Source organism: Prionailurus viverrinus, chromosome B4 (genome assembly GCF_022837055.1).
Source record: "Prionailurus viverrinus isolate Anna chromosome B4, UM_Priviv_1.0, whole genome shotgun sequence".
Classification (NCBI taxonomy): Eukaryota; Metazoa; Chordata; class Mammalia; order Carnivora; family Felidae; genus Prionailurus; species Prionailurus viverrinus.
This window is the reverse complement of record NC_062567.1, coordinates 119,805,188-119,822,621: the sequence shown is the minus strand read 5'-3', so window position 1 is coordinate 119,822,621 and position 17,434 is coordinate 119,805,188. Positions and strand designations below refer to the sequence as shown.

The 17,434-nt window shown below is 34.1% G+C and overlaps 1 protein-coding gene across 2 annotated transcripts in view; it reads left to right on the top strand.

Moving 5' to 3' along the window:
- Nucleotides 1-17,434, top strand: part of WASHC3 (WASH complex subunit 3) — a 46,861-nt gene that overhangs the window by 6,773 nt on the left and 22,654 nt on the right. Inside the window, exons 3-5 of one of the 2 annotated variants that reach the window (XM_047867188.1) lie at nucleotides 528-593; nucleotides 2,432-2,539; nucleotides 6,286-6,393. In XM_047867188.1, coding sequence (XP_047723144.1) covers nucleotides 528-593; nucleotides 2,432-2,539; nucleotides 6,286-6,393 — 282 coding nt within the window. Of the gene's footprint in view, nucleotides 1-527; nucleotides 594-2,431; nucleotides 2,540-6,282; nucleotides 6,394-17,434 lie in introns of both variants that reach the window. The other variant, XM_047867187.1, reaches the window with a different exon arrangement.

The following is a 17,434-nucleotide window of genomic DNA, read 5'->3' as shown; positions in this document are numbered from 1 at the left end:
CTTAAAAAATTTAAATTTGGGACTAATTGTATATACTTAAGTGTTTAAGTAACTTATAAAGGCAGATCTTGTTCCAAGCTGTCCTGGGCTAATTTTTATTCTTCTCTTCTATGAAGAATTCCTTCATTCATCAACAAATAATTATTAGACTCCTGTTAAGTGTCAAGTACTGCTCTGGGCATGAGGGATATAGCAGTAAACAAAAAACTCTGTCCTGGAAGAAGTTTACCTTCTGATTCCAATGATTGAATATGGCTCTGATGAGTTTGATAAGGCTGAAAATATAACTTTTGCTTATCTGTGAATACAATTTTATAAAGTAGCCGTGAAGCATGCTAATGGAGGTTACAAAAATACTTACTTGAGCTCCCATTCCTACTCATGTAAGTAAAAGTGTAGTATATTAGAAAATGACTAATATTTAAACCATCACGGGTTTGTTTTTTTCAAATCTGCCCTTTGTTAACCCTTGTTAACAGCTCATTTCAGTCAGACTTTGTTCTTTTATTCTGATCTTTCTTTTCCAGAAACTGGCAGACCTTTCTCTTCGTATCCAGCAAATTGAAACAACTCTAAATATTTTAGATGCAAAGGTTTGTATTTCTGAATAATTTATAGTATAAATTTTCTGCATATACCAACTTTCTCAGTCATACTTAACTTTAATTGAATTGGGAATGAATTCAGTTTAGCTCCTGCATCTATGAGGTGGTAGTGTTTTGTGTTTGTTTTTAATTCATTATAATTGCAAAGGAAATGATACTTATTATGAACCATTACCTGAGTCTGTTTAAATATACACATGAATTGAAATTTCTTTCATTATTCTAGCCAACAGCATGTGAATAACATGTTAACAAATTGGGCTGGTTCTATATAGTTCATTTGATGGAAAATTCACAATTATCTCAATAGTAATCATTTGATAACACAGTACAAATTAATAAAAGTTCACATGTCTCCAGAGCAAAATTTGGAGAAAATATCACTATTTTCTGTATTCAAATATATTGAATGCTAATGAAGAATACCAGTTTTGAGGTCAGAAATTACACAATAGAACTAACAAAAATAGAGTGTTTTGATTTGAAAATGTGCAGGCTTTGTGTTTTCCCTGATTATAAAATACTGGAGACATGAGTATATTTTTGTGACTTTGTCCTTTTTCAAAAAAAATTGATCTGAAAAAATGCTTATTGAATATTTATGAGGAAGTAAAACGGCTGACATCTTTAGCATAAGGATTAGAATGTCTAGTTCGTACTTTCTACATCTTGTGGACTTCAGCCACTATATTTCTCTCAGCACGTTTCTGTAGCTTGGAAAATTTAGGATACCTGGCCTTGACCATGTTCAAGGTACTCTCCTAGCAGCCATACCTACTTATAACTATTTGGGCCATAACCACTATGCTAAGTATTGTCATCAGTCAGCAGTTCTCAGTGAATATTGCTGCTTCAGACCTTATTACCATTGTTTTTCTTCATTCTTCATTATGAGTATGTGTCTAATTTTAATGTTTGGGCAATTCTTGAGTTAGAATCCATGGTCACAAGTTAAGTTACTGTGTAGATAAGTTAACTTTAATCATTTCCATAACCTTAATTATTTCCATAACCATAAAATTAATCCCTAAAGTCAGCCAAACATCTGACAAATATCTATCACTGATATCAGAAAGAAATCAGAAAAGTGGGTTGGCATGGATCTTGCAGATCCAACCTGAAATATATAACCACTGACAACATACCTACCTTTTGTATATGAAAAATAACACATTTTAGTAACATTTGGTGATAAATGTTTAAAGAAAGAAAAAAAAGGGCTGTCAGTCATTAAAATGTGATGACAAGAGTTTTGTCGTTTCCCAGATCGTTCAAATTTAAAATGTGCTGCAAAGGACTTTTTTTGTGTGATTGTGTGTGTGTGTGTGTGTGTGTGTGTGTGTGTGTGTGTGTGTGTTGTTTTATTGTTACAAAGCATGTTTAATAAAAATCTTTTTACAATAACTTTGTGAGGCAAGTTTTCTTATCCCTACTTTACAGGGGAGAAAATTGAGGTCTAGGGAGATTTACAGAAGGTCACATAGCATGACTTAAACCTACACAATCTGACTCCAAAGCCCTTGCTTTTTCTTCCTTGCACTAGGATTCCTTACATTTTTAAAAAATAATTCCCAGGAAAAGAAGGGCTATAAGCTAAGTTAGATTAATGATAAATTATACATAAATATTTTACTTGTGCATGACTTTCACTTTTAAATAGTTTATGGCATGGAGAATTTCAGACACCAAAGATGAGATTTTACAAACCCGCTTTCTATAGGCTTAAAAACTTAAGATTGCTATTTAAAACACATACACCTAGAAATTTACGGTGTTTAAGCAGCTAATCTTATCCTCATATACCAACATTAATTTTCTTTTCTCAGTTGTCATCTATCCCAGGCCTAGATGATGTTGCATTTGAAGTTTCTACTGTAAGCACCACTGGTATCACAAATGAATCACATTCTGAAACCACTGCAGAGAAATCACAGGTAAGTATTTGAGTTCCAGGAAACACAAGCAGATTGTCTTGGTTAAACCAGATAAACCTAGCAGCAGGTTTGAAGGAAGAAGTTAAATGAAGATGTAAAACTTTGAATAGTAAGATTTTAAACCCCTTAAGATTGAAAATGAGGTTTGAAAAGAAGTGAGCTGTTTCATTGTTATTTTGAAGGGCTCCCTGAAGTTAATATTTTCCTTGCCTATGAAAGAGAAACTATTTATAGGACTAGAAAAAATCTCGAGCATAATAATATTCTTCAAGTTCATTGTGGACATTTTTCCTACATTATTGTAATAATTGTACTTTTAAGATGTTTTATTATAAAACCTTTCAAACACACACAATAATAGAATAGTACAGTGAATACTTAAATGTCCATTACCCACCCTGATTCTCCAGTAAAGATTTTGTTACATTTGCTTCATCTATCTTTTTTGTCACTTGCTAAAGTGAATCCTGGGCATCATACCATTTCACCACTGTGTAACTCCTTGAGCATCTCTGGAAAGTTCTGGCATTTTCTTGTATAACCACAATGTCTTTATCATACACAGTAGAATTAACAGTAATTCCCAAGTACCATCTAACCCCTTGTTACTCCAGGTATGCTCCCGGCACCAGCAGCATGGGCATCACCTGGGGGACTTGTCAGCAACACGGACTCTCAGGCTCCATCCCAGACCCGTTGAATCAGAATCTGTAGCATAATAAGATCCCCAGAGGATTTGTAGTCACTCTCAAAATTTGAGAGATACTGATCTATAGATACCACGTATCTAAAAAGTGTGGGTTTGGAGTTGATTTGTTCAAATCAGCATCCTAGTAAGGTCCACACTTTGCATTTGGTTCTTATGTCTTAATGTTCTTTTATGCTCTGTATACATTTCAATTTTATATTACTTTTTATTTCAAGGAATAAAAATTCTCACTGCTGCAGAACAGAAGATCTCTAGTGTATCTCAGTGGGGTATTAAAATTCAAAATAAAATAATCACTAAAATGGTGATCTGTCTAGTGATACTGAACAATAGACTTCTTATCTATGTGGGATTCTGCATTTGTACGTGGAGATACTTTTCACAGGATATTTTTTAGGTTATGATTACTTTGGCTGTGATGATAATGACTAACACGTGGAGGGTACGTACTGCGTACCTATCAGGTGTGCTTCTGAGCGCTTTTCAGAAATTAACTCATTTAATTCTCACAATAGCCCTATGAAGTAAATAACTTCACTTTACACTTCTACTTTACAGATGAGTGAAATGAGGTACACAGAGGTTAAGTAACTTGCCAAGGGTCAGAAAATAAGTGTAAAAGCTGGAATTTCAGTGTGGGCAGTCTGGTGCCAAGAGTCCTTAGCTCTTATCTGCTAGACTACACTGTCTCCAGCACCTGTGTTGAATTCATTAAATATACTGAACACATATGGTACGAGGCTGTGGGAGGAGGCATAAATTTAGTTATAGCCCATATTTGGAGAATGAATTAGATGACCATTTACTTAACAATTAGATGTTAGAAAATTTAACATCCATTTAGTTTATATAGTAAATTTCACTATGATGACCATTGGAATATGTATAATATACAAGAAGGAATCCAGATATGTTAGAGGAGTTTAACTTTACAAGGCCCTTTCAATTAAATATGGACCATGCTTTTTCTAAAATAAGGCATGTATAAAAAATATTAAGAAAATGTTTTCACTTTACCTAGTAGTTATTCTTTGTTGGATACTAGCTGTCATATGTTTCTGTAAAATTTTTAAGTGGTATCTGTTTAATTTTGAATATTTTTCCAGGTGTTATGAATGCTATCTACAATATGTACTTTAAAACTTTTGCAGTTGTGTTGATCCTGCCTATTTAAGGTCTCAAAAAATTGATTATAAGTAATCACAGCTAAATTTTCTAAAATTCAGAATAATTTGATACATTTTGACAATTTTATTTAAAAACCATATATTAATTCATTTGGAGAATTTATGAAGTTCTTTGGGCTTTCTGAGTTTTAAAAACTGTAGCAAAGTTGCATGTTGATTAGTTTAATAAAATACCTATTCAGCATGTTCATAATATTTAAATCAACTTCTTATTTCTTCATTGTTATTGCTATGTTTTATGTAAAATGTTTTGAAATGGACTTAAGTACTGCTTAACACAATTTCCACTGCCATTACAGTCAATTTATCTGATAAAGGATAACAATGCAATTTCTTAACCATTCATTCATTTCAGTCTCTATATGAGTCAAAGACCTAAGCTTGGCATACTGATTTTTCTGCAACTTTAATTTCATGGTTCAGATCTTATCATTACTCACAATAGAACATCCAATTGTGCAGATTGAGAATAAAATGAAGGGCAGTTGAGAGATATGATAGAGGACTTAATGGATATTTAAATAGTAAAGGTGTAAGAGCTGACATAATTAAACCTTGTTGAGATCTTGGTTATTACACATAGTTAACAGCTGAGTTTTGAAATTCATTGGTCCCATGTGTAATTATCATTTGTTCCATTGTGCTGTTGTATGAGTTTATTGTCCATAATGTTTTTCAAAAACATACTTGGGTCATGTTTGAATTTTTTTATTTAATTAAGGGTTTTGGACTTTTTGTATTTATGAATTTTAAAGATGAATAATACATATATCTACTCAGTGCCATATAACAGGAGAAACCTAAGGGATTTGGGATGTTTTTGTTTGCTTTAGAGTTTTCAACAGGTTTAATTTATATTTGAATGATCTGAGGAAAACTTAATATATAATTCACATTCATATTCTAAAAACTATGAACATTTAAAGATATTTCTTGATTTGTCTACATTTCAGCATAGATATGTAGGCATACAATTGATTTCATTCTGTTCAGGAACTACCTTGTAAAGCTAATATATAGATAATGAGTGAGAATTCACAAAAATAAACATAACAAATGTTCAAGTTGATAGAAAAATCTAGAACTGTGTACAGACAGACCTATCTTTGCACTTCAGTGAAGACAGGATTCTAAAATGGACAATTTTCACTTAACACAGTACCACGCAAAGTGAGAACTGCCTATATGATAAAAGCATTTTTATCTAAAAAGACTGTTCCCCTGTATTCTTTATTGTAAGTAGTATTAACATTAATAGTGCCATCAGTACCTGAAATATATAGAACTAGATAATTTTACCATAGAAATGGGCTACTCTTCCACAAATTCTCTAGGTATTGCTTTCTAAGATGTTAAAAGAATAGACTATATCCACTTATAATAAGATTACTGAATAAATGAGGAATTCAATTCTATAGATGGTGGATACCTACAAAATCAATTCACTGTCTGCTAGTGTTGAATAACTGGCAAATCAAATAGTTTTATTAGCTTTTTTAGAAGTTTCGTTAAAATAATATGTCCATCTATAATTCATGTTCTATATCTATACTCTGGGGACAGCTAAAGCAGAATTCTAATATTTTTTAATGCTATGAATATATTTGCATTTTTAAGGAACAATATAGTGTTGATATTAAGTGGAACTTCCTCTGAAATCATATTTAATTATTTGTAAATATTTGGAAACATATATCCCATAATTAAATTATTGGTATTTAAATTTAGAAATATGATTTTTTTATATTGATTGCTTTAGATTTATAAGAAGAAACATCCCTTTTTAAGTAACATAATGGACCCCTTTTGTGAATTGTCTAAAGATTTACACGCAATACTCTCTACAGCAGAACAGTTTACAAGACTCTGGACCACAGGAAAGTGAAGTAACACCAGAAAATATCTTAACTGTAGCCAAGGACCCAAGATATGCCAGATATCTCAAAATGGTTCAAGTGGTAAGCTAATTTGGTCTGTCTTCTCTGTCTAGCAGCCTCATTTGAAATTCTTAACCCTAGAGGTTTTGTTGTTACTTTTTCTGAGAAAACTGCTAAACCGAGTGACCAAGTTTTCTACTCTTCTTTCCTATGTCTAACTAATGCCCTGATAAAAGAGTAAACAGAGGTCAAATCTTTCTAGTTAAAATTGATCTCACACTTCAAATTAACGTAGTTGGATATAGATTTATGTAAATTGTTTTGCTTTACATAAAGTTATAGCAAATCTCGGATGTATCAAAGGAATGAAAGTGGACTCTTTTTTAAATCATATGGCTTTAGCTTGATTCGTGTATGCTAGTGCAGTTTATTTTTATTCTGAATTTCATTTGTCAATGGCTTGGTCATAGAAAAGAGCCTAAATCTCTTGGCCATTCACGGTAGAGCTTCTACTATCATATGACTTCAGAATTCATGTTTTTTTCTGAGAAATCATTACATGGTATGATACCAAAAAATATCTACAGTTGTCTGTACCAGCAGAAGTTGATTTCATTTTTGTGGAAAGTCCTATTGCAGTGGTTGAAGGAGCTAGCTCTTCATCATTTTTCTGTTAATTAAAAAAAATATCATATTTATAAAATTCTATCAAGCAAAAGAGGTCATAATATTAAAGACCAGTTTTGTTTTTGATATCCATGACATTATTTATTACCAAAATAATTTAAAAACAAATACTGTCTGACATCAGGAAGAGTAGATTGTTCATTTAGAAGTAACAGAAGTGACACTGGGGAGAAGAAAGTATATTCGCTTTTCCTGGCTGTCAGAAGAAGTGGATTTATCACGTTCAAAATTCTTCATTGGCAGCCAAAAACCCTGGTCTAGACTTTAGAAAAAAATAAACCAGACTTTGAGATGCAAATATATAAAGTTCTTTAATCAGAATAAAGTAGGGCTAGTTTTGAGTGTGAATTATGATAAATAATTTAAAAAATTTTTTTTTAATATTTATTTTTGAGAGAGACACACATAGTGTGAGCAGGGGAGCAGTAATGAGCTAGCTAGCAAAGAGAAGGAGGCAAAGAATCCCAAGCAGGCCCCAGGCTCCAGGCTGTCAGGACAGAGCCCTACACGGCTTGAACCCACAAAACGTGAAATCATGACTTGAGCCGAAGTCAAACGCTTAACTGACTGAGCCACCCAGGTGCCCCTGATAAATATATTTATAAAGCTAGAACCCAGTAAAGCTCTGCTAAGCTTAAAGTATGGACTGTGAAAAACTGTGTTTTACTCTTTCAAACAGAAGAGGAAAACTTTCAAGATGACTCTGGAAGGCTTTTTATTTAGTCTTTTCTTACCTAACACGTATAAACTATGAAATAGGAACAACCATTTGATGATACCTATAAGAATGCCTTGAAATCTTTGATAAAAAACTACATGTTAGGATAATTTTTATATTGTTGATACATTGCTTCTGATTTTATAAGAAGTTCAAAAACTCATATTTTCCTTTTCAATATAAATTCACTGTCCATTTATTCCACAATTATTTATTAAATACTCACTTTAAGGTACTATTATTAGGAATTGTCTACAGTTAGCCAGCTAAGGTTCTCAGAAATCCCTTGACATTTTTATTTTTGTTATTAATTACTTTGACAAATTTCATTGCTTTTCAGAAGCATATATATCACATGTATGTGTAAATGACTTTTTTTTTAAGTTTATTTATTTCGAGAGAGAGAGAGATCGCGTGTGTGCGTGCGCGCACACACGCGCGCACACACACACACACACACACACACACACACACACGTGTGCATGTGGGGGAGGGACAGAGAGAGAGGAAGAGAGAGAATTCCCAGGCAGGCTCTCCAGTGAAGAGCCCGACACGAGGCTCAAACTCACAAGCCATGATCATGACCTGAGCCAAAACCAAGAGTCAGACACTTAACCTCTTAAACAATTGAGCCACCCAGGCACCCCTGTAAATGAGTCTTTAAATATTCATGTATCTAATCTTATGGCTTACCATCTCTCTAGGAATAAAAAGCCAAAGTCCTTCACAAACCTATGAGATCCTATACAATTTAGCTCCCCTGTTACTCTTTTGATCTCATATCTTCACTTACTCTGCTCCAGCCAGATGTTCCTTAAATAAATATACAGTCTCCTGTCTTAGGCCTTTTACATCAGCTATTCTGCTGGACACACTTTTCCGCAGGTTTCTTGATAGTTTCACTACTCCACTTTTTTCAGATTTTTACTCAAGTATTACCTTCTCTCTGGCCCCATTCCTTTTACCCTTCCCTGCTGTTTTTTCTTTTTTCTTTTCTTTTTTCTTCATATAACTGGCCAGTATTTTACATACTTTGTGTCTCTTCTATCACTAAAATATAAACTCCATGAGGGTAGAGAATGTTTTGTGTATTGCACTACTCTCAGTTCCTAGAATGATACCTGGCATATAGTATTTACATATGAATGAAAATGCCTACATTTTCCTCTATGTCATTTTACCTTTTGACAGGTTTGGTGATAGATTTCTTTTTTACCCCAACTTAGTGGTTTTCAGACATGAAACATTGTCAAAACATGTTACTGATTCCCATCATATAAAAAATAATCTCTAAACTTGGGACTTGGAGCTAGAGCATATATGTATTTTGAAAATAGCTCCTCTGATTAAGAGCTATTTAAAAAATATTTTACACTGTGTACAACATCAATTAAAATATTTTGAGAGACAAAATAAATTTAAATAAATAAATTTAAAATTTATTTGAAAACATTTAAGAAATAATATGTTGTGAGGTTTTGTTTTCGTTTTTAACTAATTCTGTAGCATTGCTTGGCACTTAGCTTCAGCCTTTTACTTGGCGTCACTGAGTATGAGTAGGGGCTCAATTTCTTCTGCCTCAGACTTATCCTGTTTTTGGCCCAATTTTCCTGATTTCAGTCCTTTGCCTCTCTTTTGCTTTGGTACGGGTGCTTCTAATTCCTAAACATTTCCAAAGTTCTGAAAGTGCTACTTTGTGGTATCCCCTCTTCAGGCACATAGACTTGGCCTTCCTTTGATATGCTAAGTCATCAATCACTCTTTTATCTGCTTTTAATTTTCATGCATTATGGTTCATATATGCCTCTTAGCCATTAAAATTAGTATTTGTGTTTTATTTCTTTTTGTCTAATTATTTGGGGGTAATTCTCAAGAAGAGGGGAGCAACATCTTTACACTGCCTTCCTAAAACTGCAAGTTCATCCAAGTTAAATTTAATTTTATTGTTTTCAGTTTATTGTGCCAACCTGAATCCCAGAATCTTATTACCCAACTTTTGTTTCCTTCTCCCTATCCTGCATTTCATTCTGCAGACAAAACCACAAACCCTTCTCAATATTAGCTCCATGCTTTTCCACCTCTGATTCTAGATTCCCCTTCTCTTGATTACTACATGTCCTAATTCTAGTAATCTGACATGTTCCTTCTGAACCCACCAACACATAAAGCTAGAGGTAATATCTCCCTTCAGTGATCTGTCCAACCACTTAATTTTTTTATGGGATTTATCAGTCCATATCTTGTTGTTTTTATACATATTTTTATTGCCCCTGTTGAAAAGGAACCATGAGAGGAACTACTGTATCTTGACTCATCTTTCTATTCACTTTAACACTTTATCCAGGAAGGCACTCAATATTCATTGTATGTACTATTTTATCCTGCATATTAACTCTCCTTTCCAGCTTTGTGTCATCTGGACACATATAGATGCATTCCCATTTCTGCAAGTTACTGATTTTAAACGTTTTATAGGACCAGATCAAGAATACAGCAACTAGAGGTTTCCCTCAAGGTTGCATGAATCTACAAATCATTCTTTGGATTATTCTCATTAAGCCATACATAAATCTATCATTTTTCCTGTTTCCTAAGAATATCATGAGTGACTGTTAAAATATCCAACCACAAATGTAGTTACATGTTTGATAGTGCCCTGGATTGTCTTTCCTTGGCACAGTCACTATCAGAGTTCCTGTCACTTCTGCATCATAATTCAGTTCTGGCTTTTTGTTTAAATTCATGTATGAAATAGCTAAATCACTTCCTTTCATTATATCCTTTATCTGTTGGAGGATGAAGTTTTCAGCAAGGTGATAGGAACTTATCAGATACTCTGATTTGAGGAAGATTAAGCTGCTGGTACATTTGGATAGCTAATGTCCCCCATGAAGCCTGTATCTTATTTTTTTTTAATTTTTTTTTAATTTTAATGTTTATTTGAGAGAGAGAGAGAGGGGGAGAGAATGAATGAGCAGGGAAGGGGCAGAGAGAGAGGGAGACACAGACTCTGAAGCAGGCTCCAGGCTCTGAGCTGTCAGCACAAAGCCTGATGCAGGGCTCAAACTCACAAACCATGAGATCATGACGTGAGCTGAAGTCGGACGCTTGACCGACTGAGCCACCCAGGCGCCCCAAGGCTGTATCTTATGCTTGTACTTGTTCGCAACATATTTTATGAAAGCCTGATCTAAATCCTCCATCAGGTCAGGTGATCAAACTCCTTTTTATAATACAACTATTGCCTTCTTTTAGCCTCACTTGGCTGGTGGGGGTGGGGGATCCTTTATCCCACGTTTAAGAATCTCCATATATGTGTATATATATTGATTTATAGGTATCTTCCACGTTCTGTTGTAAAACATTCTAATATTTTCCTTTCAAATGCCAGCTCCCATTCATGAATTCCTTTCTATTAAGTGTTAACAATCCCTGAGATTTACTTATTTTGATTTGCAGCTTTGCTGTCTGTAAACACACACTTTTTGAGAGGAAGGGTGCTATTGGATTTGTTTTCTCTTTGTTTATATTTCTCCTCTTTAATAATTACCTGCTAGTTCTTCCACTCTATTTTTTCTCCTGTCATATTATTGTTACCCATAGTCTTTCAGTTTTAAGTGAAGATTATTTTTATACTTTGATTTCAGTTTAAAGCCCCTTGATCATACCTATGTGGGTCTTGTTAAGCATAATCTTTTGGTTCTTCTGAATGCTTATACTTTCCCAGGAGTATAATCATCTTAATGCCATAATTCATTACCTAAAATATGGTTCTTCAACAGCATCTGCATACCTAGTTGTGCTTCCTGTATCCATATTCTTATAAAACTGTAACTTTAACTGAAAGAACAGATGACAATACCACCTTGCTTTAGAAAAAAATGCCTCACAGCAGTGGAAAAGAATCATTGGAGGCCCATTATAATCTGTACCATTGAATCCTTCAGTTTTTGTCATTGATATGGGAAGAATCTATATAGCTTTGTATCTCTATACTTCAGGACAGTAAATTGCCTTCCTGCTTTCTGTTTAGTCTTCTAATCAATTATTTTGCTTTGGTGGTTTAGTTCCTTGACTGTGATTGAGAACAAACAGGATTCAGAGGGACTAGATAGAAAGAAAACTGAATCTGACCACTTCCTACAAGGAGGAGCCTAATCCCAGCTAATTTGAGAGGGTAGCTTCATTAGAAATTGCCTTTCACTTTTCTACCAAAATTGTAGATTTTTATTAAAATGCCCAATTTTCCTCAACCTCAGAGGGTGACTAAGGTTTCTCTTGTTTGCCCACTACTAAAAATTTAGTTTTAGTTATTAATGTCGAGAAAGACCAATGTCCACATAATCCATCAAATGAATTGTACTTCGGCTACTGGTATTATCCTGAGTAGTTTGTCACCTGTCATGCATATTGCTACATGTTGTCAAGGCTGAATTTTAGAAGCCTGCCATCCGAAATGTAGGGAATTGTTTGTATTAACAAAAGGGAAGGTAACATGGTCTCAAAAATACCTGTCTTTCTGAAAAAAAATCATTATATACCAGCAGTATAAAAATCTACTCCTAAAATCCTTCAGTAATCATTTCTGCATCCTCAAAAGGGAATTAACAATGCCATAAACTCTCTCACCTCTTATGGACAATAATAGGATTTCTTTCATTTTTAATTGCCTTGATATTTTTGTCATTTAAAAATATGAGTTGCAGGGCACCTTGGTGGCTCAGTCAGTTAAGCATCTGACTTTGGCTCAGGTCATGATCTCGCGGTTCATGAGTTTGAGCCCCGCATCAGGCTCTGCACTGACAGCTCAGAGCCTGGAACCTGCTTCAGATTCTGTATCTCCCTCTGTCCTCTCTCTGCCCCTCCCCTCCCCTCTTTCCCTTTCTCAAAAATAAACATTTTATATATATATATATATATAAAATATAATAAACATTATATTATATATTATATAATAAACATTATATTATATATATATTTTTTATATATATATATATATATACACACATACATATGAGTTGCTGCTCCATAAGCAGAGTCTTGTACCTGTAATTCCATTTAGGTTGTTTCTTATCTTTTCCAAAGTGCAATATTCTTCCACTCAGTGTCTTAACACTTACTAGGCCCTCAACCCTCTTATAATCTGTACTCTTGCTTCCTTCCTGAATTATTGTCTAGAACCATTTCATTCTCTCTAAGACAGGGAGGAGACAAGTATTTCTCAAATCCTTCAAGCCTCTTCACTAGTATAAAAGCTTGAATTTTCTGACCATCCAGGTGGTGATCACTCACCTCAGATAGAAGACATAGAAATCCTACAAGTCTCAAATAAAGATTTCTTTTTTTTTAATTTTCAAGCTTCTTGGATATCAGGATGAACTACAGAGTTGTTGGCTTTCTTTCTAAACTGCCATGCAAACTTCCTCTTCCTGGGTCCTAGCAGTCTCCTGGAATATACTTCTTTTAAATTTGCCTTGTCTCACTTGCCATATACCTGCAAATCTGTTTAAGAAACTAGACAACTAAAACTGCTTAATTATTATAAACTTCTTTGAATAGAAGCAGCCAACAGAATCTTTCAAGTGTCACAAGTACCAGTTCAACAGAGAAATAAACAGCACCTTGCTTTTTGGTCTCTATACCTTTTTCTGTCACTCCCATATTATTACCCTCTGTGAGATATAATAATGATTACATTTCCAGAAAGTATTTCTTTTTCTGTGACACAATTTGAATTACTAGGAGTACACCTAGATCTTTACTTCTGGGATGCAACATGGTATAGTTTCTTAGCTTTGTCATGCAGTCCTGAGTGACCTTGTCCAGGTCATATCACCTCTCAAGGCTTCAGTTCCCTCGTACATAAAATGAGATCTGAAGTTCTCTCTATGTTTATGAGCTATTAATTGATCTCCAAATTTGAATCTCATTATTAATCAATGTTCCCGGAACACCTGCTGGCATTTTTTTGCATTTTTCTGATTTTTTTTCCTTTTTCAGCAAATTTTACACAAGATTTTTCAGTGAGTAATACTGTTGTGTTCCAAATGTGGCAGATAATTGATTCTGATTTAATGTTTGTTGTCATAATAGTGCAGCACAAGCCTTTACTAAATTACATATTGCTTTTATAACTTAACTGGAATTGTGTACATAGATCACTTTTCCAACGGTTCTCCCCTTTCTACTGGCAGAGCTTGGTGAATCCTTTGCCAGTAATAAATTGTGCATTGGGAAAGTCCGACTTCCACATTAAGCTAATGACTTGTATTTTTTCAAACCATATTTGCCAAAACAGTCTCTTCGGACACTTGGACTTTTTTAAAGTTCTATTTTCTTTGGCTGGCTTAAAATGTGAATTGAATAATCTCCTTGGTTTTGGTGGTTCTGATGCATCTGTTGCCAGCAGTGGATGTTGGCTTGGGGAAATGTGACTTCCATTAACTAAGGATGAAGAATCTCCCACTGATTATTAAAGATGTTCATCAGGAAGTTATGCACCTTATACATAGGAAAATAATAAAGTATGGATTAGAGTGCTCTTTAGATTAGGCCTAGTCTTTGTGAGAGTAGTTAAAGGCTTTCAAACCTTGTTTGGGGTATGACCTCAGTATAACTTCTCATGGTCTAGAGAATTCCAGGGTAGATTCCTCAGCACTGATCAACAGTGTAGTCAGAAGAAGGAGCTGCTGGGGCCCCTGGGTGGCTCAGTTGGTTGAGCATCCAACTTTTCTCGGATCATGATCTTGCAGTTTAGGGGTTTGAGCCCTGCATCAGGCTTTACTCTGGCAGCGTGGAGCCTGCTTCGGATTCTCTCTCTCTCTGCCCCTCCCCACTCACATTCTCTCGCTCTCAAAAATAAATACACGTAAAAATTTTTTTAAAAAGGAGGAGCTTCTGGTTCATATATAGTCAGAGTTGTGGAAAGCACTGGTACAGATTTACTTTAACTATATGATATTTGTATTTTCATTGTTTTCTGACTCTGTATTATATTAACATGTGTTTTGTTCCCTAAAGTTGACTAATCAATATCAAGGTCAGTACTTTTTGAATACATAAAGGTTGGGGTGCCGGGGGCAACTTTCTGTGGTGTTTTAGCATCACACTATTCATTGAAGATAAAAGCTGCATGTGCAATAATTGATTTCCTACACATATAAATGTGGATAAAGAAAAGATACAAGTGAACATTTGCCCATTTAATTACATGATTTAACCAACTTTGCAAATTGAAAAGGGAAAATATTCTATCTTTCCCATCAACTAAATGGTCGGCCAGGTACATTGGACTACAACTAAAAGAAAAAAGCAAAGCTTAGCAAAATGGTAACTTTGAATTGGGGTCAGTGGAACTCAAGAAACCACAGTTATCTTCCTTCCTCTCCATCCTATCTTATATCAGATGGAAAAAGTGTTGGATAAAGATTTCCCCAAAGGCCAAAACCCGTGACAGTTAGCCACCAATTGGGAGCCCTTGAGGTGTTATCTATGCTTTCCCATACCCTGAGTATCTGGAAGGCCTAGAAACAGGTAACTTTTTGTTATATTTTTGGCCCAAGAAAAAAAATTACTTATTCTCTGCTAAAGTCAATGAACTAGCCTCTAAGGAAACCATGTGTGAAGAATTATCATGCCTATTTTACTGGAAAGTGTTTCACTTTCCCAATAAGATTGTAGATTTTCATTAAAATACCCAATTTTCTCAATAATTTCCAAATCAATTGATTTCAGAATCAATTATGATTTTTCAATGTTTGGCTGCCTTTTGAACTTCCCCAGGTTGCCTTGAGTTTGGAGCCAGTCGTACTGTGTACACATTTAATGTTGAGAAGTATTGCTCTTAAATGATGTACCTGCCCTTTTGTTTGTGCTTTGCTATTTTACTTTTCTTTTATGTGTTTGTTAGAGAGTGGTAAATAATAATATTGCTAAGTTCAGGTTTTAAATTTGCTTTTCCTGATATATTTGTTTTCCTGATTTCTCATCTTCCTTAGAACACTGGAGGAAAAACATGTAGTGGGTCGGTACTAAGTAAGATGGTTGTCAGTATCCATTTGGTAATACTATATGCACATACCTTATCTATTCCTCATATATTCTTTGCTAATAACACTTTGCCATAAACCTATAGCTCAGAATATTTTACTACTGATACCACATATTTTTCATTGTAGCTGTCCTTTGAGGCATTCAGTTGCCAAGAAAATGTTGACTTAAATCATTTGTTTCCAGGAACTAGTTGTTTAACCATTAATGGTATTTACAGTCTCTGGAGAAAATACATTTTGAACCGTGAACTTCAAGAGCATTTAGAATCCTCAGTCATATTTGAAGAGTGGTCACATACCAACAAGCTGGTGTACACAGAATTAGTCTCCTTTAGAGTTGTAGGAGGAGATCTGGCTGCTGTACACTTGAATTCTTTGTTTTTTAATAATATATGAGATAATTAAACATTTTTGTCAAGTCGGTTTTTCCTAAGTATAAATGTATGTATGAAGAGAATATATTTCTTTAGGAATTTATTCCCTGTGTCATATTTGTGTGTCATTGGTATCATAATTAAAATAATTTATATAGGATGGCCTATCTGAAATAATCCTTTCAAGCCAAAACATTCAATTCTTTATTTGTTTATTTTGCTGAATGCCAATAAAATTATTTCATCTGCCTTAAATTCACTGTAACACCATACCTCCCTATGTCACTTCCACAAAAGAAAGAAAAAGGAGTTAACCAAACAAAAACATAGAGGGGACTTTTAGAGGATAAGCTTAAGATAGTTTTAAATTTCATAGGAATCACCTTTAAATGATATATAAAATGGGAACCAAAAAAAAAAAAAAAAAACAAGGGGCATGTAGCAGAAACACGTTTTTAACTTGTGATTTCATATCTTTCATTCCAACTCACTTAAAAATTGTGACAAGAAGAAGGGTACTCTACTATTAAGGTTCTTAAGCTTTTGAAGATACACACTAACATGACAGTTTTTATACTTGCTGAAATGTGTGGTATAGTTCTTTTACTCCGATCCAACTGTAATTTTTTTAGTCACCCAACTTTGATTTCTCAGTGCCCTTTTATCTTCTTTCCTACTGACCACCTCTGTCAGAAATAAGGGACCTCACAAAAAAGTTTTCCAAAGCTGTAAGGAGGAAATAATAGTGATGTCAGTTAAGTAGTTACTTACTTATCCTTTTCAGAAATATTGTGATTCTCGCTTTAACTATAAATTTGTCTAAGATTACAGTTAATCAGTGGGAGAAAAAGTAAAAGACCAGAGAAGCAAATGAGCTATAATAAGGAAGTAGGCTCACCTCTCATGGGAGAGAAGTATCTTAGAGGTTTTATAGACCATCAAGTTGAGGAAGACATTTTAGCACCATTTTTGACAAGGATCTGATAGCATAAGCATTCGTAATGGGGTAGACAGTCCTGGTGTGGAAGATAATTCATCTTGAATAGATGACAGCAATGTAACATACAATAACATATTTCATTTGCAAGTTAATTTTTTGCTAAGGATTGTTTTGTAGTTTGGAAAAAATGATACTATGTTAACTGTATGTTTTAAAAAGAAGTAGATTTCAAAATACTAAATTTTGTTGGGAAAAATAATATTTATTTCTCTTCTTGAAGATATCTACATCTTAATACTGTAATCTTTAAAAATGTCTCTAGATATAAGTACATTTTACCACAGTTTTTCAT